The 27,185-nt window shown below is 37.9% G+C and overlaps 4 protein-coding genes across 5 annotated transcripts; 1 reads left to right on the top strand and 3 right to left on the bottom strand.

Annotated features, from left to right (window-relative positions):
- Window positions 1-181: 181 nt before the first annotated feature.
- zgc:101858 (uncharacterized protein LOC449555 homolog) lies at window positions 182-4,255 on the bottom strand. The gene is made up of 8 exons (XM_040050448.1): window positions 4,165-4,255; window positions 3,753-3,923; window positions 2,587-2,765; window positions 1,667-1,760; window positions 1,483-1,552; window positions 1,351-1,387; window positions 594-657; window positions 182-436 (listed from the first exon to the last, which is right to left on the bottom strand). The coding sequence occupies exons 1-8, from the start codon at window positions 4,186-4,188 to the stop codon at window positions 278-280; spliced, it is 798 nt and encodes a 265-aa protein (XP_039906382.1). The 5' UTR covers window positions 4,189-4,255; the 3' UTR covers window positions 182-277.
- Window positions 4,256-5,021: 766 nt separating this feature from the next.
- Window positions 5,022-7,617, bottom strand: ppil3 (peptidylprolyl isomerase (cyclophilin)-like 3). Of its 2 annotated transcripts, XM_040050451.1 has the most exons (6): window positions 7,057-7,617; window positions 6,761-6,835; window positions 5,907-6,000; window positions 5,745-5,812; window positions 5,540-5,658; window positions 5,022-5,424 (listed from the first exon to the last, which is right to left on the bottom strand). In XM_040050451.1, the coding sequence occupies exons 1-6, from the start codon at window positions 7,057-7,059 to the stop codon at window positions 5,298-5,300; spliced, it is 486 nt and encodes a 161-aa protein (XP_039906385.1). In that variant the 5' UTR covers window positions 7,060-7,617; the 3' UTR covers window positions 5,022-5,297. The 2 variants fall into 2 exon arrangements, with proteins under 2 accessions (XP_039906385.1, XP_039906386.1); XM_040050452.1 differs by lacking the exons at window positions 6,761-6,835; window positions 7,057-7,617 and adding an exon at window positions 6,146-6,650.
- A 126-nt stretch (window positions 7,618-7,743) lies between these two features.
- On the bottom strand, window positions 7,744-19,111 carry lrrc8ab (leucine rich repeat containing 8 VRAC subunit Ab). Its single transcript, XM_040050441.1, is given in 5 exon segments — window positions 7,744-11,814; window positions 11,996-12,154; window positions 12,156-14,106; window positions 18,316-18,434; window positions 18,985-19,111. Coding segments are annotated over 3 exon segments (2,379 nt in total). The 5' UTR covers window positions 14,100-14,106; window positions 18,316-18,434; window positions 18,985-19,111; the 3' UTR covers window positions 7,744-11,538.
- Window positions 19,112-19,131: 20 nt separating this feature from the next.
- Window positions 19,132-27,056, top strand: hscb (HscB mitochondrial iron-sulfur cluster cochaperone). Its single transcript, XM_040050445.1, has 6 exons — window positions 19,132-19,613; window positions 19,709-19,805; window positions 23,881-23,970; window positions 24,122-24,266; window positions 25,510-25,557; window positions 25,704-27,056. Exons 1-6 carry the CDS (start codon window positions 19,246-19,248, stop codon window positions 25,796-25,798), a joined length of 843 nt encoding a protein of 280 aa, XP_039906379.1. The 5' UTR covers window positions 19,132-19,245; the 3' UTR covers window positions 25,799-27,056.
- Window positions 27,057-27,185: the final 129 nt, after the last annotated feature.

Here is a 27,185-nt window from a genome sequence, read left to right as displayed (position 1 = left end):
TTTTGTTCATTTCACACCTGGAAATTTGATGTCGTGCCAGCCACTACTACCATTGTACAGATGAAGGTAAATGGTGTCTGTGATGTCTTTTTTCTCTAGCAGCTTTCATCATCATTTAAATTTTAATGCCATTAGGGGCAATGTTACTGCAGCCTCACGCAATTCAAAAACACAGACAGACTCCAGGTTTAAAAGTGTTATATTAGCAGAGTGCTGTATGGGTGTTGATAAGACCAGTTAAGACCATGTTTGTACAGGATGCTGTACATACACGGTCTTATCTCGGGCACATGGCATGACGGCCGCCATCAATTGGCAGGTTGACTCCAGTAATGAAGCTGGCAGCATCCGATGCCAGGAAAGCAATGCTGTGGGCCACTTCTTCCACCTCGCCTGGTCGACCGAGGGCATGGGTCTGCTTACACTTATCAAGAAACTGGTGGTAAAAACATAAAACAATAAGAAAATAATGCTACACTTTTGGTTATGTTGCTAAAAAAAGTTAAAGAAATAGATCCTCACATTTGAGATGACTTGAGTTGCATGACTGAGATTCTATACATATTTATTCAGCTGAATACAGTAGATGTTACCTGGGTATACTGTTCGTCATTTAGTCCCGCTCTCTTGTGGACATCGGTGATGATCACACCAGGACTGAACAAATAAAATCAGAAATGAATTTTTTCTCCCCATCAGAGTTTTGGACAGTCAAACAGCACCGAATTGAAAGCAGTTTTCACACATGGACTCTTGAAAAAGTTTGGAGAACCAGTTCAGGAGTTTGAAGTTGCCCCTTCTTTGTAGCACACAGCAGCAGGTAAATGGACTGATACTTATACAACACCTTTCTATTCAGTTGAGCACTCAAAGCACTTTCTACTGCAAGTTCCATCCACCCAATCACACACAAAATCACACAGTGCTTTCTAAGCACTTTGTAACAGTGGCGCGCACACTCGCACTCCGATGGATGCATCAGGGGTGCCTAAGAACACTTCGGCACGAGGCTGGATGAGTCAGAGATTGATCCACTGACCGTTCCAATTGGGAAATGACTTGCTGTGCCACCTGAGCCACAGCCGCCCACGGGAGTTGCTTGAGATGTCAAATTCTTTGTTTGGTTTAAACCAGGGTGCTGCATCGTTAGAGCAGGCAGGAGGCATATGATGCCCACTTTGCTTGTGCTATTTTCACTATTTTCACTTTTATCAGCACTATCCGCTGAAAATCTGAAAATGTGAAGGGCCGCACTGCACGTTTGAAAAACTTCTTATTAAAAGAAGAATGAGAAATGAATGTGATCATAAATCTGAACCTGTGCAACGATAACATGTTTATTGCACTTACCAGACAGAGTTCACTCTAACCTGCTTTGACGCCAGCTCTGAAATTTAAAAAAGTAGTTATATGATGAGCCGTTCTTATATGCCAATGCAAACTTTTATATTGCTGTCCACATGGAGGTAATAAAGAGCTCACCAAGTGCTATGCAACGTGTAAACTGATCAATAGCAGCCTTGGACATGCAATAGGCCAACACACCAGGGAACTACAGAGAGAAAAATTACACTTCTTTGAAGATGCTTTATAACACATAAGTTCATAAAGATATTTCATATGGATGGTGCTGTTTAAATATTGCGTCTACATGCAGAGTACCCACTGATCTCTGTCCGTTCACACTGGATACATTGACGATGGAGCCTTTGGTCTTGATCAGGTGCGGTACACAAAGTTGGGTCAGGTGGTATATAGATCTGTAATATATGAACTAAAATTACTTTTAAAAGTCTTTGAACATTAAATATGCAGTTATGACTCATTATAATAACCAGTGCTTGGTCAGTTAACATCCTGACATCTGTGATTGGCTTCACCATTGCAGTAAAAGCAGTATCTCACCAAGGCCTACATTAATCAGGCTACATCCAGTCTAGACAGCTGATGAATGGTTCTACTGAGATAATGTTCCCGTCGATAATGGCAGTGTTAAATCTGTATTTGCACAGAATTCACTTTCTGCTTGTGAATTCCAACCTGTTTTTACAGCACAATAGAATTAATGTAGGACTAAATGGATCCTACATTAGAGGGATTGGCCATCCTAAGTATGCAAAAAAATCGACTTCAAAAGGATACCGTGTTCTTATCAATTGTTTAACATTTTATATTTTAACAGCCTCACATTTTCATACATGCAGCTTCATTGTGTCCATGGTGTGTAAAAATGGTTAAACATGCTTAATTCTACTTTTCAAGCACGCATGCACACGTTAAAGAGAAAGCACTGCTAAACTGCTCACAAAATAATAAAATATTAACTGTTAAACGTCACGCACAGTTTAGAATATTTAAATAAAATACATCTCATATTCAGTTGTATTCAAATGCAGCATCTTAAAAAATACCCTCACAGGTTGACAAGTATCATTATTATAAAGATATTCTTAATATATGAAGAGTGCCATGTAATAAATGATTTCTCTTTCCCAGTTTTATATCTAACCTCTTCTTTAATCAACAACTATATGGCTTTGTGAAACTGACACCAGTACATCTCCTACATAAAGCCAGGTCTCCTACCTCACATTAACGTTCATGACCTTGTCATACTGAGCCAGGTCTGTTGTCTCGATGCTGCCCATTGCCAGTATGCCAGCACTGTTGACCAGCACATCCAGCCGGCCGAAGTGAGCGATAGTTTTCTCCACCGTGCTTTTTACAATCTCCTCATCAGTCAGGTCTCCAGGAACGAGTAGAGGCTGCATGCACACACAACCTTTCATTAAGAACTGGTTTTTAAATTATTTATAAAGTTGACAAAAACGTATGCCTTCAACACTAAAGTAACAGTAAATACAGAACAAACTGTTTTGTTAATGGCACAAATAATGGTCAAGTAATAACAATAGTGGCACCAGCCTTAAAAACTGCTTCTTTACACTCACCAGTCACTTTGTTAGTTACAATGCAAATATCTAATCAGTCAGTCTCTGAGTATTTAGAGTATTACTAAATGCAACACATTAAACCTTGAAATAGATGGACTACCACAGCAGAAGACCACACAGGCTACCACAGCAGGTGCCATTCCTGCTGCTTTGGATGGTAGGCTCAGAATTTGGCGTAAACAACATGAAAGCACAGATCCATCCTGCATAGCATCAAAGGTTCAGGCTGCTGCTGAAGGTGTAATAGTGTTTTCTTGACACACTTTGAACATGAAAATGACTTTGCACTTTGTTCAAATGCCCTCCAAAATGACCAGAGTCCAACAGATGAGCTCTGGCATTGTGGTGAAATGGGAGATTTGAAAAAAATAGACATGCAGGAGACAAACCTGCAGCAGCTGTCTGACGCTATCAAGTCAATCTGGACCAAAATCTCCAAAATGTTTCCTGTATGTTCTTGCATCTATGCCTTGAAGATTTAAGGCAGTTGTGAAGGCAAAAAAGCTACTAGTAAGGTGTAACTTACAAAGTATACAGTAAGTAGGTATATGCATCTCTATGCTTGTTTTTGTAATTCTGATGTAGTTACAAACACTAAAATTGTTCAATAACTTAGTTCTGCTCATTAAATTGACCTGCTGTTGGTCATTAAATTGACCACCAGGAGGTCACAGGTTGTACCAACCGCTAGAAAATGTATAAAAGTATAATATTTTTATTACAGCATCCAACTTGTGTTTATTCAACTACATTATGGAAGTGTGTGCAGATATATATGAAGCATACTACGTTATGTACCTCGTCGGCTCCACAGTCTGTGCATTCTTTGGCTATTTTGTTGAGGTTTTCCACATCGCGGCCGTTCAGAGCCAGCAGAGCTCCGAGTTTAGCGAACAGGACGCTCGTACCGGCTCCGATTCCCGAGCTGGCGCCAGTTATCAGGGCCACTTTCCCCTTCAGAGATGACACCTACAATGCACAGCAAAAACACTTCCAAGTCTTTCTCCGAGGTATCTTAACTTGCAGAAATAAGCCCGGATTTAGTTCATTTTTGTTGCCCTTATTAGCCAGGTCCCTCTTGGAAGTTAAATGTAACTCTCAATGAGAATTTTCGCCTGGATAAAATAAATGAATAATAATAAATACATGACCAAACTCATAAATGAGCAACCATGAAGCACTGTAAACCCACGCAAGGCAATAAACTTACTTTAAACGCATCACCTGTAGCCATGATTTCTACCAGGGTCCGCGTGACAGTTGTCCACTACTGATGACGCAATGTGACGCAATAAGTCATTTGTAGTTCAAATTAGTTCTTAGGACTACAAAATGTGAAGCGGACTCTCACGGAAAAGATGCTGCATGTAAAACATATTCTGAAAACATGCTAAAATCAAAAGTATTTTTATTATAAAAGTTTTGTTTTTTTTAAATACGCAACATTGACAATTTATTACATTCCCCTTTAGAGTACTTGAATAAATGGAGAGGAACCTGTTAAGGACAAAAATAATTTCAAAACTGATTTAAAGCACAGTGTAAAATACGGATACATCTTCGTCTGAAAGGTGAAACGAACTTCAACCTGTATATCTTTTTAACGACCAGCAGGAGGCGACTCTTAAAGTTCCAAAAAGACTTGCGTTTACAAAGAAGTCTATGGGGAAACAATCCTCAGCTCGTCTGTGAAGGTTCTCAGTCATCCAGGTCATCGTAGTCAAAGGAGCTTGCAAAGAAAAGCGTCTGGACTTCTTTAATCCTCAGCTCCTTTGTTATGTAACCTCAGCAAACACTTTCCTGATAACTTTGGGTTCAACTGCTAGTTTCAGGTTAACTAAGTAAATCATAATCAGTTTGTAAAATATGGTAATTTTTACAACCAGAAACTAAGACATTTCCACGCTATTTTCACTGGTTAACAACATATCATTCACGTGTCAGTAAGAAGTGTGTGGCCTCCTCTGGTCTCCTGTTTAGATCCACCTCCATCTTGTGACAGTCAGCTTCAAAAAACAACTTTGAAACACTTCAGAATGAGACTTCACTAACCAATGGGTGACATCATGGCGGTTACGTCCATATTTTATTTTTTGTTTACAAAGTTTATTGTCTAAAGGAAACAAGACATCCCCCTGATTTATATATACTTTTTTACATGAAGTTGCAAAATGAGGAACTACGCCGTATAAAAAGTTAAGACAATTTAACACTTTGTAGCTTTGAAGTCAGCACTCTGCCCACTGTCTGGGCATGTGAGTGGACTCTCCAGTTCTACCATTTGAAAAGTATTTCGACATTAGCAAGGCAACAAGCATTGTATCATATGAAAGTGAAAATCTGCTATCCAGCAAAAGGATTAGCATGAATGGTGACATCCTTTATCCGAGTTTCAGTCAGTGGCCGGAACGTCTTTTCATTAACAGGCAGCTTCTCCAGCTCATCCAGTGTTTCCAAGCCGTCTATGATCCTAAATTTTAGAGGGTAAGCAGTCAGCAAATGTTTCAATTTTACCTGAGGTAACAAAGCCAGTAGGTGGTCACACAATCATAAACCTGTTTTGTTGGCTTGCATAAGATGCTTACTTTCCAAACACTGTGTACTTCATGTCCAGGTGAGGCTGTTTGGCATAGGTGAAGAAAAACTGGGAGCCATTCGTGTTGGGACCATTGTTTGCCATGGAGACCACTCCTCTTACATTATGCTGAAATCAGAAGAACGAAAAACATTCCCACAGAATGACACTTGGGTAAAACCAGCTTAAACCAACTAGCTATAGGATTTACTCACTTTTAAGTGTTCACTGAACTCATCCTCAAATTTACGCCCCCACATGCTTGTTCCTCCTTTACCTGTGCCTGGAGGTTTTAATAAGAAAACAAAGATGCAATGAACAGGAAGTTCATTTTATATATTTTTTTGCCACTTCAAAAACAACAATAACATCTGTACCTGTAGGATCTCCAGTCTGAACCATGAAGCCCTTTATATTTCGGTGGAAGACGCAACCATTGTAGAAGCCGCTGGCACACAAAGCAAGAAAGTTCTGCAAAAAAACACCAGCAAAATTAAATGCAAATTTTTGTATTTGTCATGTTTTTAAATTACACTCTTACAAATGTTATTATTACATTAAAAAAATGCAATCTTAAACACCTTCACGCCCTTAAGAATTGACTATCTTTATTTACCTGACAGAATACGATCATTTCTGAGTCTAGATTGTAAAGAACTTTATCTGCCAGAGGTGATTACATCACACCTCTTCCATCTTCATTGCAGACAGTATATCTTAGAACTGAGTTTTTAAATTGAGTTTTAAGGCTCTTTGTAGTCTTGTGCCATGCTGGAAAGTAATTCCGACGCATCAGGTGCACACAAATGTGAATAAAGTCTGAAATCGGGTCAGTAACCTCTTAGAAATGTCCTACATCAGTTCAATCATTCATTTGATTTGATTTATCAATAATCATCATCATCATTTACACCTGCATTCAATTCAGAACTGGCACGCCTTTGGACTGTGGGAGGAATCCGATAGACCCATGCACACACACAGGACCAACATGCAAACTTCATACAGAAAGCCTCCAAATTGCATTTTAGCGTACTTTCATACTACAACAACACAAGATCCAAGTGGGTTAGGATAAACTCCATCCCACCTACGACCCTGAATTAGTGGAAGAGTAAATAAATCGAGTGCTGGATCGTCTTACTTTTTCACGTAAAAATCCATAAAATGTAAGAGTTTTAAAATAAAAGGCTTGATTGCTAGGGAGAGTTAGGGTGAGAAATACATTTACCTCACATGCCCTCGGTGTGCGCTCACAGAACAATTCAATTTTAATGTCTCCTAGATCTGTGTGAAGTGTAACAGCCTGCAAAATAGACAAGAACATCAAAAACATAACGAAGACAAGGAAATTCTCCTGAACTTCAACTTCCACTACTTGACTAGCTTAGCCTGCTATCGCAAAGAACTACATTATTACACAATGCTTTAAGTGACTTTTAGCCTGTTTAGAACCGTTATAACATAATATTAGGAAACAACCTCAATTTGACAAATAGCGACTGTAAATGCGACAATGAAACTCACCATTTCAAATGTTGCGTCTGTGAATAAGTGTGTCGAAGAAACATGTCCGTGTGGGGATGGGTATCCAGCGGTGAATGGTTCCGCAAGGAATTTTCACAAACAAAACGAGAGGCGCAGACAATTGAAAAATTAAAGAAAAAAAAAAAAGAGTCACTGGCACTAATAGTGAGGGGAGGGACATTTTGCTGACATGGTTTGGGCGTGGTTGTCCAGTTTCTGGAAATGGTCCTTGTAAAAAAATTGTTAATGAGTGATCCCCTTTATCCTATGATGAAGGATTTTTGTAAAGGTGGGAGTGGTATCTTCCTGCATGACAATAGCTTTGCCCATGAGGGCATAATGGGTCAGTCACTAATGGGTCAGTCACACTAGAGTACAAATAGGATAGCCTAGTCATTGTGACAAGGAAATTTCAATTTGTAGGTTTGGTCATGCCACTGTCTCCAACCTCTGTTTGAACGTGTGTGACTGTAGCATGATATGGGTCTTTGCAGCCAGTTGAACACCTACAGTATGAGAGATGTTATACTGGTATATATCAACCAGTGCCAGGGGTTCCATAGTGTGGTGGTTTACACATTTGCACACTGGTCAGTATCTGTATCTGCACACTTGCACATCAAGCTAAACCTTTATGTAATTGTTTAACCCTTCTTGTGCCAAAAGCCCAACAGACACCAAGACAAATGTGGCTTACTTCATTTTTTTATTTTACTGGAGTCAGTGGTGTACAAGAAATGAAGAGAAACATGTTCAAACACACTCAACGTCAGTACTGATGCATTGATGATGTTCCTTTGGCAAAAAACAAAACAAAACTGCACAAAACCAAGTGTGTCAAGATAACACATCTGAGAGAAACAGAGAAAGATGCAAAATTATTTTGTACCCAAATTAAACATTTTAAGAGGAAAAAAGACAAATTAAAAATAGAAAACAGAAACCAAAGGGTAAGGAAGTCCCATTAATCAGACAAACTACTTGGGCTTTATCTATTGCTCACAATAAAGACAATTCAGACATGAGATGTTTGACAAAAACACAAGCAAGGTCAAATAAAGTGGTTTCTCCTTGAAAATACAGATACACTTAGTTTCAATTCAGCAGTTAATATTAAATACACAAAACTTAAAAATAATGTATAGAAATTTGATATAAAAATGTTATCACAACCATTTAAATTATTAACAGAAATAATAATAAAAAAAAAAGAATACCATAATAATAATAATAGGCAATCAACTAAAAAAAAAAAGTGAGTACTGGCTGCTTTCCTGAGAAATTTAGTTCTACAATAATCCTAACAGATATCAAAATTAAAATAATAAAATTAGTCTAATAATAAAAATGAAAAAAAAGAAAGATTAACAGTGACTAAGACAAAAACATGTTTATTTAATGTTACTACACTATGCACTGACCACTTATTTACAGTACTGATTGCAACAAATCACTCAGAGGTGATGACATGATGTCTCTTTTAAATGGAATAGTCGATTGTCTTACTAAATAGGTGTATTGCTAATGTGTTTGTGGGTGTCATTCAAAATGCTCCACTAAAGACCAAAATTCATCTCTTTTTTTCCTTTTTAATATTTCTATGTAAAAGCGTAAACTTCAGTTTAATCTCGTGGCTGGCAGTCATTCAGGTAAACCTTCCCACACTGGAAAATGCCCAAAACAGGTTTTTCTATGTGCATACAATAACTTGTACACTATTGTTTGCAACACCTAAAAGTAAGTTCTGAGAGAAGTGCTATAGTGCAAAAGCATCCTTTAAGCACAACAATCTGTAATCTACTTAATGTGAAAATCTCACCATGTCTTTAGTAAAACCAATGTGGCAAAATGAATACAAATGCACATTAGAAATCTATATCGTTACTAACAATACAGCTTAAATAAATGTAATACTGCACAACATAGCATAGTCAAACATGTCACGGTTATAGATGCGCATAGCTGAAATGTTTTCTATTATGTATATTGCTTCAGTCAATCTTTATTAGAACAGGAATTGTATTTTTCTTGGGGTAAATACAAGAATTCCTGTTGTGTGTTGTGCTGCATCAGAACTGTGGATCAATAACAAATTCCAAATTTTTAGCTTTGTCTTGGTCACTGTGTCAAAACAAAAATACAGAACAGTCACTCTCAATTGAGCAAAAACAAGTAAACCTTTACCTAAAAATCTCTCTTTCTTAATTAGACTAGTGAAGGTTAAATATGCTTTTAACTGTGAGAAATAAAGTTCATATTTTGAGAAAAAGAATGCACTGGTTACTTCCAATTAAGTCTGATTATTGATTTAAAAAACAAAACAAAAAAAAACATATCTTTTCTTTTTCTTACATCTGGTACTAAAACAAAGACAGGTATAAAAACAAACAAATAAAACCCTTCCCCAAAACCCAGAACGTCAATGACAAAGTAGCTTATCTGACACCCGATCCATCACAACTCAGAGGTTATTGCCCATAAAACAACAAATGACCTTGATCTTGAGCATAATTTAGGTGATGATTCATTGGGTTATTGTGTGTGCAAGCTTGATTATATTGTGACTAATACTGTCTTGTGAATGAACAATGCACCATGGATGCCTGGCATAAGCTCAATGGTCTTTTGGACAGATGAGCTTTTAAAAAAAAAAAAATCAAATCAAATAAATAAATAATAATAAAACATTAATAATAAACTACACTTTGTGCATCTTCAGTAACCAAAATCTAAACTCAACAGCTAGGTACAGCCTTGTAGAAGTTTTACCGGACAGCTCAAATTAAGGAAACTATGACAACAAAAGCTCCATCACTATCTGGGGCTTACTATTATGGTGCACTTTGAAAAACTAACAATTTTCATCTGACCAGACAACAGAAATATAACAATCAATGCATGACAATGAGAGGAGAAAATAAGGCAACTAATCTGATCAACTTGTAAGATTTACTTCATTTTCTTTTCATTTAATTGGAATGCAGGTTGATTCTGTAGCAGTAAAATTTCAAATTTCTTTACTACTAGCTTTTTAACATCAGCAGAAAACAGTAAAAGAGACTTTTATCCTCACCTCAGTGAGTAATATGTAACATTTCCAACATTTAACATTTAGGATGTGTGTTTTCTCACACATAGGTGAGCAGCTTCTTCACTGAACATTGCACACTAATGCAGTCCAGTAATAATAAAGTAACAGAATTTGAGTCCTATCAAGGTAGAAAATAAAATATTACAATGTTATAGTAACAAACTAAAATGAACATGAGGCTAGGTGCTTAAAAAATACATTTAAAGACATGATGACATGTCTGGTCTTTCTTATTTGTAGCTATTGAGCTATCATTGCTTATCACCAATGATTCTTTTTACATCTGTTACAAAAAAAAGAAGCCCCAATCTCATTTAAGCCTCTACGTTTGACAGACATATTACAAATACTTTCAGGCTCCATTTGAATTTCACCACTGTCATTCTGTATAAACTTAATCTGAATTCCTTTGAGGCAGACATGACTCATCTCATTCAAAATCTTTAAGCATTCCCCCGCATTTTATTTTGTTATGTGCAAGTTATTGCAAACATATCATATACTTTTTTTGTGAAAATGTTATTTTCCATTAAAGATATACTAGCAGTAAGGTTTGGGTATTCTGATAAGCTTCACTAATGCCATTTTAATGCTAGTGCAATAAGTGATATGCAGCAGAATAATTGCTTTTCCTTAAGCACTAGGTCAAACACACATCTTTCCATAGAAAGAGGGAACCGAACCCTCCATTCTGCCAAATTGTCCATTCTAGTATCAAAAGATGATCAGCCAACCAACCAACCAACAAAAAGCCCTTTAGCGCTACAATACTAACAGTGTCCTCAATGGCCTTCTTCTTCCCACTTTGTAAACCACTTTTAGGTACAAGGCTCTCAGTATAATCATAATCCACTCATCTATAGTTATTACTGTTTTGTTAAGTCATACTATCATATCACTCTTAATAGTGTCTTTGTAACTCAAAACAGGTGATTATCATCTATATACAGAAATAAAGATGTCTTGGAAGTAATTTTGCCATCTCATTGTGCCTTCAAACCGGAACACCTGACAAAACATTTTAACGTATTAAACCTTTTTTTTTTTTTGTATTGATCAGTGGCATACGCTGTCTTCTATACCATAATCAAGAGGCATAAAAATGTAAACACAAGATTCAAACTACATTATTGCTAAAAAAGCATCATTACTGAATTATAATGTAAAGGCCTGAGAAGTGTTTTGTGAAGGAATTAATAAATCAAATAGACTGAGAAGACAGCCAGAAACTGCCAGGATTTTGGTTCTACCTGGCACTGGTTCTTGATGCCCAAACTTAGAAACGGCACAATGCAGCAGCAATACTGCCTGTTATGGCAAGCCTCTGGGACCAACTTGTAGGTCCAGAGCCAGTAGATCAGTATCTGTACTTGCAGATGCAAACCTGTTTTTTAAGCTTGTTCTTTGTCCGCTTTCCACAACTGTTCCTTGACCTCTGTGGGCAGTGTGTTGAACAAGTCCTCTTCCACCACAAGACCAGTTCTCTTCAGCTGGCGGCACTCTCCAAGTTCCACCGGCAGACACTCTAGGCGATTTCCTCTAAGCTCTAGTTGTGTCAATGCAGTCAACTCTCCAAATCGTGATGGTAGAGACTGCAGGCAATTGTTTCCCAAGTTCAAAGTGCGAAGCTTCTTGCACTGGAACAGTTCATTAGGCAGGTTCTCAATCTGTATTTTAAAGAACAAGAAATTTTCCATTGGGAAAAAAAGGAAAGGAATTATGACTTGTAAGTTCATTTATTGTTTTATCAGCAAATAAACAATACAAATAAAGCATTATGGATAAACTCCAATCTATAATTAAGATAATATTAAAATGGTTGGAAACTATGCTTATTACATCACTTACCCTATTGGCTGTCACTGCCAGGTATTGAAGATTTTGGAGGAAGCCAATATCTGTTGGGATATAGGTTAGGTTGTTATGGCTCAAATCCAAGATGCGCAGCTTGCGGCAATAGAACAGCTGACTGGGGATCTTCTCAATCTTGTTTCTGTTCAGGTACAAGCTTCTCCAGGTTGTTCAGGGTGCCAATCTGAATAGGAATGTAGGCAATCTGGTTGTACCAGAGCTTAAGGCAGACCAACCGATGAAGATGCTGGAAGCTGATGATCTCCTCAATGGTTTTCAGGTTGTTATCCTTCAGGTCAATCTCTTGCAAGTTGTGTAAACTGAAGATTGAGTGTGGTATGCGTTCAAGATCACAGCGAATAAGCTCTAGTTCTGTCAGATTTACCATCTTTTTTAGACTATTGAGCACCATGAGCTTGGTTCCTTCATTATTGATTGACAACTTCTGGAGGTGCATGCCCACATCAGTGACCACTTGAGGTAGCTTGGTGAGATTGCTCTTCAGACGAAGCACTTTGAGTCTCTTGAGCTCCCGGAGCCCATCAATGACGATGTAAGGGTTGTTCTCAGCACTGAGATTCCCTGTCAGATGAAGCTCACTGAGATTCTTCAAACTGTAGATCCATAAGGGGATTTCTTTGATGTCGGTGAACTTGATATGCAGAGACTTTAAATTTTCACGCAAAAAAGCCAAAGCTGGAGCTTCTATTTTGGCTGGGGTGTGATAAAGCCACATCTCTCGCAGGTTAACCAGCTGAGCAATGATTGGGGGAATGGTCACATCTGGGATTAGCTCCAGTTTAAGAACCTCCAACTCCATCAGATCAAACACTGTATCTGGAATGCCACTAAGCATGAAAAGGTGCAACTCCAACTTCTCCTGAGAATTCTTAGTTATCCTCTGCCTGAGTTTGTCCAGTGTCCACTCGTTGTTGAGGTTGAGTTGCCTCAGCTTATTTTCGCTTACTTCTGAGAGGAACACGGCAAAGCGTTTTGAGTACAGAGGATCATACTGATCTATCATGTGCAACATGAATGCAAAGTCATTCTTCACATCAGGTATGTCACTGTAGCTGCTCTCTTCCCGGATTGACTCAAAGGAGTACTTCTTTAGGGAGCGCCGAAGCATCCAGCAAAGCGTGTACATGCAGATCAAACCATACACCACCACTAAACTAATGTAGAAACATGCTAAGATTTTAAAAAGTGTAGCGAGTGGGTGAGCACAACGGTACACGCTGTAACCAGTCAGGCTCTCTATATTTACAGAACAGTCAACACTAAATTGAATATCATGCACATAATACCCTGTGTAGCAGATTATCAAAATAAACTTGATGACTTTGATAATAGTCTGGCGTATGTACAGTCTGTACACAATGTCTCCTTCTTCCACGTGTATGCGGAACTTCTTCACTTTTTCAAACAGAGCTTTTGCCTGTTCACCCTCCTTCTTGTCCAAAACTCCTGTTTCCGTTCTATCTACAATGCCCTGCTCAAAGCGTGATTTTGTCCTTTGAAGCATAGGAACACTTGCTTCAACATCCTCACTTATTACAGATTCTTTGTGGTCCATCGAGCCATTCATTTTCATTGGTTTTGGGTCACTTTCTTCAACCACTGTCTCTGATAGTGCCCTTGTTGTCCATGGAGAATCGAAGCATTTTAGCAAGATAGATACAAAGTGTTCTAGTTTGGAGCTAGTCCGTGGAAACTTGAACCAAAAGTTGCTGCAAGCTAGAAAAATAAGGGTGTGGAGTAATACTAGGTAGGGGAAATACTTGGCAAACCAGTGCAATGTATTTTCATAGCAGACAGCGTCAACATAATTGTACTGGTGGCGGTCCAAATCATACTGGATCCCTTTGGGCACTGATGATGTGATGCTTGAATTGAAGTTCCTCTTGCAGGTTTCATTGACCACCCATTTGCAGGGCAAGCAGATCATCTTGTCCTGGGTGACCTGCAGTGTTCCCCCAAAAACAGAAATCATGAGCATGACAATGGAGATATAGTCGGTGAAGACATCCCACCAAGGTTTCAGGATGCGGTATGCTGGCTGTGTGTCCACAAAGTACCGCAGCTCGGTGATGGGGATCATGGTTTATCTGTGGGAACATAGAGAATGTAGACAGTGATGTATTGAATTAAAGACCCCTGTCAAACATCAGAACAATACAGAAATGTCTGTTTACAAATTAAACGCTCCTTCCCTGTAATGCTTAAGCAACCTTTGCCTAAACGACGACACAAAACCTAGCAGAGAAATCAATGCTATAATTCTAACTAACAAGGGCACACATAGGAACACTGACCATGGTTAATTTGAAGGCTGTCAGGAGTAATGAATAGCGATTGTGACAAAGACTTTGGTGTTTAACTTTACTTAACTTTATGTTATTGATTTACCTATTGTTAAGCAGGCTCAATTAATCTTGCTTTCAAAGGACTTTCATACCACACAAGTCATTTCAAATGTTAGGGTTAAATGTCAATCAATAAAATATAAAGTAAATTTATCTGTGTTTTAAATTACTCCTACAAGATTAAGGTGAAGTGTTAATGGGCTGCCTATGTTAAGAAAAAAAAAACCATACAGGCAAAGAAACAGCTGCCTTCAATATGTATGCAGGGTGTAAACGTGATAAATGACTAAGTTAGGTAGGCAGTAATTTCACACTCGTTAATTGTTAGAGGTTGTATTATTACTGTTCATCAGCAGTAATAACACATAAATTCCACTTCTCTATTCTGATGCTGATTATAACACAAAATCTGAATACCAAAACTAAAACGGGCACAACAACAGCCACCTCAAGGCACTTTAGATTGTAAGATAAAGACCCTACAATAATACAGTGATGAGACAACATGAGATTCATCCATCTGTTTAACATGGGGTTTTCGGCCTATACGAGTAATGGAGCCAATTAATGAGGCAGGGTTTTCAATGCATATTAAAAGATTTTGGCACTCAAGTTCAGAAACATTTGAATTTAATTGTATGTGCAATGTAATTTACGAGAGCATGAGTAAGTCACAAAATGACTTATTTTAAAGGAAAACTGTATCGCTTAAGTATCCTTGGAAAACACACTGAATACAAGTTGCCCACTCACTCATGCTTTTTACATTAGATAAAAAGTGCTGTATGGATGTGCATGTGCTTGAGTGAATGAGACTTGTAAGAAAGCATTCTGAGTGTTCAAATTGAGTAGAAAAGCACTATATAAGTACCAGTTCATTTATCATTAAAATGTGTAGCCAACCTCAAAAAGTGAATTTTGAACAGTTACCCACAGATTTAAATTGTTCTTATGGTGGGGTGGCCATGAATACATTCACTGAACAAAGCACATACACATGTTAATGTAATAACCATTGCTAAATAATTAAACAGAAACTCGACTTTCATTACTCATTCATTTACATCACAACTGTGGTGATATAACAGATAGTGGAGTTGCTCATAATCCAGTAGAGCTGGGCGATATAAGATTTTTTCATATCACGATATGTTTTTTTCATTTCAGGCGATAACGATATATATCACGATATAAGCCAAATAACTATATTTGTAAGATTTAAATGTGCCGTTGCTCACAAGTAAAATGTGAAATAATCAGCACCTTGTTTTGATTTAAATATTTATTTCCCATAATAGGTTCAACAGGGTAGATGTACTTAAGGAACATGAGACTTTCAGATAAATAAAGGCAAATATTGCAAACTACACAAAAGGCAGCCGCTAAAGCGTTTCAAAATAGAACAAACAAAACAGACTACTAAATTGTCAATTCCACTTAGAAACAAAATATTAATTCTAAAAATAAATCCTAGTTTGTTTTACAGAAGAACAGACAAAATTGACTAACTTTTGTCAATATCAAATAAACTGAGAACTAAAAGGAAATTCTCAATCTCTCCTTGTTGTATAGCTTCGCTTTTCAAACAGTTTTAACAGTTACTTTAGTCTGACAAAAGCCGAATGACGAATTAGCGCTTCCAGTCAGAGATTGAGCATGCACTGGTTTATTGTATTTCCAGACTTGCTTTTGGCACAATTTACAGTGCGCGCTACTCTGGTTTTTGTCAGATTTGAAATAGCCAAAATACCTCCACACTACGGAACTTCTATGGCACTTCCGTTCGACAATCTCTCCGGCATTGGAACCATCATCTGTTTTCTCTTCGGTAACCTTCGGTCACGCTCTCGGTTGATTTTTCTGTAGTCGGCACACTCGGGCGGCACGGTGGCTGGCTGCTTCCCAAACCAATACACATGTGCGGCTTGGCACTTGTGCTGTACGTAACAAGTCACGTGACGTGACGCTGCGGCTGTGATTGGTTCGGCTCTGCACTACTTAATTTGAATTGGCTGTTCTTTTTAAGAGGACAAGAGAGATGAGGCCTATCGCAATAGTTTAACTTTTCTATCGAGAAAAGGTTATTTCGCAATACATATCGTTATTGTTCTATAGCCCAGCTCTATAATCCAGCATGTGAGACAATTTCACACTGGATGGAAGATACACGCAGACAGCCTTACTAAGCTGCTGAGGACACAGTCATCAAAATTAAAAATGAATTCATTTTGTTACATATTTACTCGCTGAAGAAAGGAATTCCTTACACTGCTCATTATATAACTTTTGCATTATTAACAAGGTGGTATGACATAATGTACGCTGTCACATTACCATGAGTTAACAACATAAACCTTATGCTACAGTCCCACAAAATGACACAAACCCATACTCTATCAAGGGCACACTCAAGATGTTTCTTTTAGCATGTAGGTATTAACACAAAGGTGACAGTAAAGATAATTAAACCAGCCCAAGGAGGATCCAAAGAGAAAAATGCTCTAGCCAAAGCAATACTACTTTGGAGGCTATAGCATTATAAGCCCGACTGCTAATTACTAGTAACTTGTGAGCATATGAAAATGCCAAAACAGGTAATCCAACACTTTTTTATTAAACCCTTTGAATCATCGTTTAACATCGTTCTGATTTCTTTGCTATTAGTTTTGTATTGGTTGTACTAATACTAATACCAATATTTGGTGATTCAAAAAAATCTGATCCGATTCCAATATGCTGTCTGATACAATTTGTCCTTCAGAAAGAAGAAACATGAATAGATTAGTCAAACTCCAATAAAAAGTAATATCTCCTCAAAAATTTTAGATCACACAACGTGAAGTCAGCTGATTAACACAAAATCAATTCATCATCCAAATATAACTGACAAACTTATGAAACACAAGTAATGACATACCAGACATGATTACTCAGACATGTATGTCTGAGTAAATACATGTATGTATCTATGTATGTATGTATGTATCTATCTATGTATGTATTTGCAATTAGAATGCATTGCAGGAAATTTTTGTCCCAATACTAGGATATATCACCTTCCTTATGATGAATGTTTAAGAAAAGTGAAGAACAGACACAAACATACAGAGACTCTTTCCTTTAGTAGGTAGGTAATGCATTATCTGGGGGATATTGCTGGACCAGCCAAAGTCATGCACTGCCTTAAAAAATCCAAAATAAAAAAAAAAGGCACATAATACATAGCTTATGTAAAATGATAGGTTAACAATGTCCTATTAGGTATGAAAATGTGTTTTACTTACAGATTCTAATTGTAAAGCACAAGTCCTCCATACATAAACAGCCAAGAGCAATCCACAACTAATCTCCCTTTCCTCTGCTGTACATCAGAGCCAGATAAAGCCCTCTAAATTGCCACACCCAGCATGAAAGCTCGAGAAGTCACTCTTCTTAAGAAGATGTTCCGTTTTGGCTTGTTTAACCCAAACAACGTGACCGCCAGAGGAGCCACCTTGCTCCCCTGCTCTCTATTCTTAGTGGTTTCCGTTAATAATACCCAGAGTATTGTCTGTGGGGGCCTTGAGAAGTACCTCCCTCGACCTTCAGGAAGAGATCCTGTTTACCTTATAGAAGCTGCTGTCTCCAACAAGTGTCTCTCTGGAATACTCTACCGTCAGCTTTTGCAACCTCCCAAACACACACACACACACACACACACACACACACACACACACACACACACACCAAGAATCAAGACCTGGCATTCATCACAGAGCTTGTACTTTGGTAGGAAACTGTAATGACAAACAGTCGAGACGCCTAGTCTGATTCTTGGCCAAATAAGCATATTTAGACTGGCCAGTGTTCAGAGAATTTTTTTTCTTCACACAGCTAGCAGCTGTTGTATTGCGACCGCCTGTATGGATGGATGATGAAGCAGCAACAAGTACTCTTAGTCAATAAACTCACAAGTTTGGAGGTGTTATCTGTGCTCCAGTGCCTGATGATGTCCCTGTCGGACTAGCCACTCACTGAGTATCCAGAACTCTTCATGAAGCATTGCCTGTTTTATCAGAACGCAGGTGAATCTGAAAGAGAAAAAAACAACAACCCACTTGGTATGAAAATGCAGTCTTCTAGACTTTCTGAAAAAGGCAATTAAAGTTATGCAAGCGTGCATTAAGTGATGTTTTAAGCTGATGCTTCTTAAACGAGTGATTATTTATTATAATAATAATAAAAATAAGCTAGTTTGAATTTGTTTTTGTCACCGCTCATAACCATAACATGGGATGCCTTTGTCATCTAGCTAGCTGAGCAAGCTACTCAACATAAAGTTAAACCCGGGTGCTTTTTTTCTTTACATGTGCCCTTAAATAACATGAAAGGCTGTTTTTAAGGGCGTGAACTAGAATCTGACAACAACCAGCTTATTTGTCAATACCGACCACGAATAAAGGCATTTTGTTGTTAAGACATGTTCGCAAACTAAGCTATACTGTTCAGCTAGTGAGCTAAGCTAGCTACATGCAGACCAGGGGTTCTTGTTATCGTTACATCCTCGGCAAAAGCCGCACCTAAAACGACACTAGTACACTACTTACAAACACTGAAAATTTTGTGAGGTGCTCAGCTTACTTCAATTGGTGTGCTGTGTCCAAAACTAAGGATACTTTATCAATAGTTCCTTACAAATTGCGTTTGCTGTTGCCAGTTAGCTGTTGGTTTTCCATCGAGAACTCGAAACCCACCGAGCGGCGGCAGTGTGACAGTATTACAAAACGTAGAAGAAGAACGCTCTTCTTCCTTTGTTTTTCCGGGAAGAGATGTGTTTTGGCAGCGAGCATTTTGTGTATTTATTGAGTGCACGACAGCGAGTAGTGCATTTTAATTCCAGAAATGTTGTCTGTCAACCCTTTGAGGATTGTTGGCTCATCCCGGGCTGTACTGCACTCAAGCTGGCTAACCACCAACCGAGTGCTTGTTTCTAAAGCTGTTACATGTACAGCTTACTGTATGTCTACCAGCCTCCACAGGAAGGGCACATGGCACAGCAACATGAACTTCAGAGCACCCAGAAAAGGGAGAGAGCTGTTTTACTTCACTAATCAATCCGCTTCACCCAGGAATTGCTGCACAAGTCAAATTAAATTGAACTGTTGGAATTGTAAGCATCTTCTTGACAAAAGACCTGCATTTTTCTGCGTGTCATGCAAAGCAGTGCAGCCCCCAGTAGAAGGGACATCCTACTTCAAGATCATGGATTGGTGAGTTTCTTGTTTACCTTAACATATGCCACCATCTTAAAAAGTTTTCCAAATGAATCCAGTCCATTCATTGTGTCATGTGTTACCTTTTTCAGTGACTACACATTCACACTGGACACACAAAAGCTGCAGAAAACATACTTGCAGCTCCAGCGGTCTCTTCATCCAGACAACTTCAGCCAGAAATCTGTGGTAGGCAGGGGGAATGTAAGGGGAATAGAGATCTGCTGAGTGAGATGGTCTGTGAGTCAGAGAACACTTTCCTTTCTATTAGTCGCCCTGTGACACAGGAAATTGGATCTGACCCCTTCTCCCCATTTGTCCACTTGTGTGTGCATTTTTGTTTTGTCATGATAATTCATTGTGACTTGGCCGTGGGAGTAACTCTGGGCAAAGTAAGAAAGATGGGCTTGTTAAAAGACACTGACAAATGTAGGGCCTGGTTAGGGAACTTGGTCTGTTTTAAGCTACCAAGCAAGCTCAATTCATAGGAAGGAAATTTAAGGAATTGTAGATGTGTAGATGAACAAGCATTTGTTTCTCAGGGAAAAGAAAAAAGGGGAATAAAATTGGGAAAAATGGACAAATCTAGTAATATAAACAGCTTTACATGTTGAATTGCATCAGTGTAGCTGAAGGGATTCTTGGCTGCTTATTTCAGCTATGAAAACCAGGAGGCAACTCCAGTAAGCCAACATGACTTTATGTTATTTATGCTGATAATTAAACTAGTGCTTTTCCTGCTGTGAAATGTAAAAGTGCCTACTAGGACCTGCCTTCCAAAACATTTTATATTATAACTGCAAAATCCAAAATGAGAAAAACAGAGGTATATTAAATATTTATACAGGTTAAGAAAGCAAAAGTTAACTTTGGTTTAGAAAGTTTTCATTCAATTACTCATCTTGCCTTATGAATGGACACTTTGTAACTCCTACCAGGATAAAAGGTTTCATCACAAGCTGCTAAATTGTGACTTAGGAGTCTATTTGGATAGATTAGGGAAAGTAAGTAGCTGAGATTGTTCCCCTGAAAATAAGAGTGAAAATAGGGGGTAAGATGTTGTGACTATTAAGATGTTTTATATGTGGATTATTTTCTTTATTAGTCAAATAAATTTGGACGGTTTGGCTTAATAAGATCACTGAAACAATTACTTCATTGTCAAGACAGTCCTGATTGTGTTTGTGTATATTGACCCATTATGTAAACTCTAATTACACTAAGGAAGGTCCATGTCACCGTCTTTTTAATTTGGCCTCTGTACACCACCAAGGTAGATTTAAGATGTTTAAAACTGTCAAAATTACACTGAAATGCAAACTTTTAACTTTGATTCAATGGGTTTAATACAAAGTATTGCATTACCTGCTTTGGCATTTTCAGATCCTCCTAATTGGACAGTTGATTGACAATCACAGTCATGGTGAGGCTGAGGTTGATTCCTTGTGTATTTTATGAAACTTTATGTAGATATAATATCTGACATTCATTCAAAGTTTTGAACTAATATCTAGTGGATTTTCACTGGAGTTCTTAATATGATGTCAGATTGCTGCGAGTAAATAAGGTCACTCAAGAACAAGGAAGTCATAATAGGAAGAGAAATGGCTCATCATCTGCCAAACATGGTAGATGCAGTGTTATGGGAGGGACATAATATGCCCCACAAGTGTTTACTGATCAAGCGACTGCTACCAGAAGTAGCAGGATCTATTCTCAAGTGTAGTTTCTGCTCACGTTCACCCAAATACAGCAAATCAGACAGCACATAACAGATAAGCATACTGCAAACGCAACCCAAGAACTTCTCAAGGCAAACGAATGGGATAATCTTCAATGGCCAAGTGAGTCACCTGATCTCAAAATAGAAGAGCATGCTTTTCAGTAAATGAAGATAAAACGGAAAGGAGAGACGTACAAACAAGCAGGAAGTGAGTAGTTAAGACTAGCAGAGGGTCTCAATGGGAGAAACAGCATTTGGTGATGTCCATGTTTTCTGGACTTCAGGCAGTCATCAGAAGAGAATTTTTGTCCACGTATTAAAAATCATTCTCATATTTAAAGTTATATCATCAGTTTTCCAAATTTTTTTGTGCCTTTGTTTAATCTAAAATCCACTGCAGTGGTGTACAGTAGCACGGCAGTATTTTTGTTTTGTTTGTTTTTTCCCCCCAGCTACAAATAGGATGATATTGTCTATTGCTCTGGAAGAGTTTTGACAAGTTGAAGAAAAATGACACAATTTTGCTGTGATGTCATCAGGGGTATTTCAGCTTGTGCTGAGAGATGGCAAATTTAGAGTTTGAAAGATAAAGATATGTACCAAGGGGAGAGGATATCTTGGAAAAACCTATCACTTGCATTATTTTGCATTATGTCACTCTGTGACATACTTTTTTTTTTTTTTGTTCATCAAAAATTAATAAGGAGCAGCATGTAGGACTAAGGCTGGGATTCTGTTCCCTTTAGACGAGCACACAGAATGCAGCTAACTTTAAGGTTATATAATTATATAGCTTTGGTTGTTCATTTGTTTAAATTTTTTGCTTTAAAATCCAATTAGCTTTCATTTAGTTTCTAGATTGTTGTTTTCTAAATTTCAGAATATTTAGTTGTAATTAAGTAATTAAGTTGCATATATTTAAAGGATATTTAACAGGTAGCAAATTTCTGATGTAATTAAGTTATGTAAATATCCCAGACTCAGCAAATATACAAACCAGTGCCTTCTCATGCTTGATGTTTTGACAAACTCAGCCAAATTGAGTCTGACAATGACAAATGTACAGGTAAAATCGCATAGTGGCTGGGCAGAGAAGTTCCACAGGCAAGATAAATGGTAGGTTATGTAACTGCAGAAGGTAGAACAGCCATATTAGTGTCATCGAGCACAGAGGGTGTAGTTTTCAGCAATATGACTACCCCTCACCTTACTGTTTGTTTGTTTTTTTTTATGGGGGGGGGGTTGCATCATATTTTTAGCTGAGCATACACCAGTGTGCAAACACTAATTTAATACTGAATGTTCTTTTCTTACAATAAATCCTGTACAATGGACTTTTAAGAGTTCCATAACTTTGTGAGGTAAATTCTAAACCACTAGAGATCTTTTTTCCATGAAATAGACAATAAAAGGAAAGAAGTTTAATTTAGGAAAGAAGTCTGATGTTTTCTTAATCTTTGCATTTGTAAATTGTCACTTCCTTTAGTTAAAAAAAGAATTTTGTGTCAGGTTTGAGGTTCCTGCCAAACCTTATTGAGCCCACAGCTCATTTACGGTGAGACTGTAAGGGTGATCACTTGCCTAACAATTTCACATAAAGAAACAAGGCTTGTCCCAGTGCATCAGTTTTAATGCGTTAGATGTTATTTTACAATGTGGTAAATAGTGTTAAAACTCCCCATTTTCCATTTCCCCCCTTGTAGATCATTAAGAAAAATGCATGGCAGTTTACGAGAATAAGCATTATGAATGCAAGATGGAGAGGAGATGTATTGCTTTGGGTGTAATTTATTCTGTACACTCAGGTGGAAAAGCGAAAGGCAGAATGTTGTCATGATATGATATGAAAGCTCAACTCATATTCAGCAGAATGTGAGAGGGGAGAGGTAGCCTAAATTGTTTCTTTATACACAACCTGTCCAATATTGTACTGAATCTGTTTTATTTATTACCACCTCTGGCCATCTTTTTCTTAATTAGACATCTTCCACCCTCAGGGGTTTGCATGATATATAGAAAAGTCATTACTTATATGAGGCAGCCACCTACTGCATTGGTTGTTATTAGAGAAACAGCCTCACACGATGGGCCCATGGGTCAGAGCTTCCGACTATTGATTTTCACCAGAGCTGACAGACCTGATAGCTGCAAAATGTTCTCAGATCTGCCAACCATTTCGGAGCTCTCACCCCCGCTCCCACCCAAACCTCACATCTTGTTTCCGCACATTTGTCATGTCAAACTCAACCTGCATCTCCTGAAGGGTCCCAAACTGCTTGACTGCAAGAGTTGATGCATGTCATACAGATAATTATCAGTATCATAAAGGTTTTTGACAATGCTATAGATTGCGATTGCAAAGTGTAAAATCACTCACGTTTTCTGTGAACATTGTAAAGGTTCATTCTTTCAAATCCATAGCAATGCAAATAAAAACAAAACATTATAATACAGCCTTTCTTTTCCTTTTTAATAAATGATTTTGGATTGAACTTGCTATGCTTAGAAATAATCCTAACGCAACACATCCCTCTTTTGCAGAAAGAACAGGAGTATTCAGAAAGCCAGTCTGCTCTCGTTAACAAAGCATACAGCACTCTGCAAAAGCCTTTGAGTCGTGGTCTTTATATGGTGAGTTTCAAATCTGTGATTTAACTTGTAGCAAAATTCGTAATTACAAGGTCTGTCTGTGTGATCACATGTTCGTCACCATTTGGCAGTCAAGACTGGTGTCTTACATCTAAAGGAGCAACCTTTGACAGATTCCCATCATATGTTTCAGCTGCAACTACAGGGAATGAATATAGAAGAGGGCACAAACTCTGGAGCTGATTCAAATTTTCTAATGAAGCTGATGGAGATTAATGAGGCCCTCGATGAAGCACAGACTCCAGAAGAGGCCATTATGATTGGCCGAGATATAAAAGGTAAACAAGTTGTTATTTTAACATTACTTAAGTAGATTTCTAGCAAGTCGTTTGCCTGATGTAGCAAAAGTGGATGTGTAATGTACATTTTTCTGCATGTCAGATGTATCTACTTCAGTCTAAATCGTCAGTTATTAAAGTGTGAGATGAGAATCACTTAATGGCTGAACTGCACACATGCTTGATTTTAAGGGTTAAGGTTGCAATCCCTTAGATTTCAGCTCTGGTCTATCTGGAAACACCTGTGGTTACCATAGTAACCTCAAGTGCAGTGTAACACTACATCTAACACTCCTCAAGGAGCTACTCTTGTCAGAAATACAACAGAGAAGCAAGGGATTTACCCATTTTCACAGCAACCAAACAGACCAGCACTGGTGGAGTGCATATGTAGGCAGATTGAATCCAAGGTGAGAATGACATGATCAATGAAATATAGTAAATGAAAAGGTCATTAAACACTGAATACACAGTAATTACTCTGAATCATTAATGCAGGATAAATACTAAAAATGAACAGGATAAAAAAAACCAAAACTGGATTATGGAAGAATGTACTCGTGTCCCAGGAAATGCAGTGTGAGCAGCTTTGAATTTCTCATTGTGATTCAAAACTGCTCACGCTGAAGGTGTCACAAGAAAAACATTTTTAAATGTCAATTGTAGTGCAAAACGCTCAGCATAATGTATGTCTGTTTGCTACTGCAAGGGGCTTTATACATGGCAGACAGCAGTCTCCACATGCCGCTATCTATTAGTCCTTAAAGACAATGTCCCTATACAATTGTTTTGGATTTTTCAAACAGAGCCAGTTGCTGGTTGATGGAGCAGATACAATTGTGTGCCTTCAGATTCAATTCAGTATAGCTCGCATCATGCCGCATGTGGCAGAACTCGCAGATTTTGATGAGTTTTTATTGAGCTTAAGGATGATTAAAATTTAACCTTGTCTCTGAAGAGGACAAATCATAAGATATTAGGAAATGTGCTTGTCCAATGGGAACAGTTTCACTGGCTACAGTAGTTTTTAATTTGCCCCCAATTTTACATAACAAATGACCCATTACATTACAGAAACAGTCATAATTGCCTCCCAGTAAAGTCAGTACGTGACAGACTTACCTATGTGTATAGAATCTGTACAGTTTCTAAGTAGATCTCTTCACTGTGAATAAACAGCACCACGTGTGGGGTATGTTGTAAACACGTGCAGATATAGAACTTGTCTTTTCCTTACCTGCAGGAAAACTGGCAGACTTGACAGCGCATATAGATGCTGCTCTTCGTAAAGGTAATAATATTCAGATGCTGCTTTGTGTCTATTCCTCCCACTCATTCCTCTTTGTGTGTTTTGTAATCTAGTTGAAGCTTCCCTTTAAGTCACTGAGTGAGTCATTGATTAAACCTCCTTTTTCACCCTCTTTCTTTCTTTTTCAGGAGAGCTACAGGCCGCCAAAGCAATACTTGTCCAAATGAAATACTATGCAAACATTGAAGAGAAAGTAAAGGAAAAACTTTCAGAATTCCTGTAGTTTTCTCACTATTTAAACCACTTCATGAAACATTTTTGACACTTTAAAATGTTCTGTATAGAATTGCACAATCGATTGTACATTTATCTTGGGAGCATGTAATGGTATTTTTAAAGCTGAATAATAAAACTTTACTTGTAATGCATTATCTACAGTTGCATTAATGGTAATAATTTGCTTTTTTTCAAATGAAAAACTATAGATATGTATCTGTAATTGGATGAGTACAATATCTCCCTTGAATTCCACTAATTTCACAAGGCTAATCGTATCAACTTGTACCTAATGTGTCATTAAATATGACAGAGATCTATAATTGGCTCTGATTAAAATGCTGCTCTGAGTGTTTATATGATTATCCTGCCTATCAGTTCAGCTTTTTGTCATGTGGGGCTCACACATATGTGAACGATCCCCACACAGTTCCTCGGAGTACCTTTAGGTGGAGACATAACACCTTAACAATCATGAAGAAAACCAATACTTGGTGTACAAGCCAGACATAAGACCAGAAAGAAGCCCTTAATTGAGGCGGACAACCTTATGAATTATTAATGGTTGTTTCATATGTCGCTTTAATGCTATGATAATCAGGATGACCCCCACTGAATGACGATTATTTGATGAACCTAAGATTCCTGCTCTGTCATTTATAGCTCATAAAATGAATGTAAATAGCCCCTGCACACCTGTGCCAGCAGCGTACTGGTGCATGCATCAGAATGCAAATTCATGCACCTTCACATACACATGCTTTAATTTTTCTTTTTTTTTTTTAATGTAATAGAGAAAAATCCTCATAATTTTGTAATTACAAATTGGAGTTCAAATCACATGTAGAAAGATACTGATAGTGGTGTAACTACTCTGACATATGTGGTGAGGCACTTCATCTGAGAGAGCCATTAGCTCACATATCCTGTAAAAAATATCATTTGTATATACTAGGATCACACACTAAACTGTATGTGTATGATTAGTTTTACTCTTTTTTTTTTTCTGTGTGTGACAGTCCTCCGGAACATCCTACTGTAACACATCCTGACTGGTGGTTTATCAAGTCTGGAACAACAGTGTCATACGTCTGAGGCTGTTTGGGTTTTTTAAACTATGGCGAAGCAGTTTCCTTAATGCACATGGATAGACAATGAATTAAACAGCAACTATGGTGCCTTTAAATTAATGAGAAAATGTGATCGACTAACAGTGAGGCCACTGCTGTCTCCCAGAAGTTGCTGAAATTGAGTTTGAAAGAGAAGAAAGAAGGGAAAAAACTCACTACAGGCGAGCTGTGAAATTGACTTGGATGGGATGGCTTGGCAAAGGACCTAGGTACATGTGACCACTGTGCAGCTTCTGGAATGAGTTAGGTCAGCTTCAGGCGCAC

Source organism: Simochromis diagramma, unplaced genomic scaffold (genome assembly GCF_900408965.1).
Source record: "Simochromis diagramma unplaced genomic scaffold, fSimDia1.1 OVJJ01000131.1, whole genome shotgun sequence".
NCBI lineage: Eukaryota > Metazoa > Chordata > Actinopteri > Cichliformes > Cichlidae > Simochromis > Simochromis diagramma.
Note: the sequence above shows the minus strand (reverse complement) of the source record. Positions and strands in the feature narration are given on the sequence as shown.

Excerpts from the sequence above, each read along its gene's own strand:
- zgc:101858 (XM_040050448.1), bottom strand. The coding sequence starts at position 4,188 with ATGGCTACAGGTGATGCGTTTAAA. Across the intron at positions 3,924-4,164 it reads CTACAGGTGATGCGTTTAAA|GTGTCATCTCTGAAGGGGAA; the intron begins GTAAGTTTATTG and ends TGTGCATTGTAG. Across the intron at positions 1,761-2,586 it reads GTCATGAACGTTAATGTGAG|ATCTATATACCACCTGACCC; the intron begins GTAGGAGACCTG and ends CATATATTACAG.
- ppil3 (XM_040050451.1), bottom strand. Across the intron at positions 6,001-6,760 it reads GCACACCGAGGGCATGTGAG|AACTTTCTTGCTTTGTGTGC; the intron begins GTAAATGTATTT and ends GTTTTTTTGCAG. Across the intron at positions 5,425-5,539 it reads AAGTACACAGTGTTTGGAAA|GATCATAGACGGCTTGGAAA; the intron begins GTAAGCATCTTA and ends TCTAAAATTTAG.
- hscb (XM_040050445.1), top strand. The coding sequence starts at position 19,246 with ATGTTGTCTGTCAACCCTTTGAGGATTGTTGGCTCATCCCGGGCTGTA. Across the intron at positions 19,614-19,708 it reads TACTTCAAGATCATGGATTG|TGACTACACATTCACACTGG; the intron begins GTGAGTTTCTTG and ends TACCTTTTTCAG. Across the intron at positions 23,971-24,121 it reads TGAGTCGTGGTCTTTATATG|CTGCAACTACAGGGAATGAA; the intron begins GTGAGTTTCAAA and ends CATATGTTTCAG.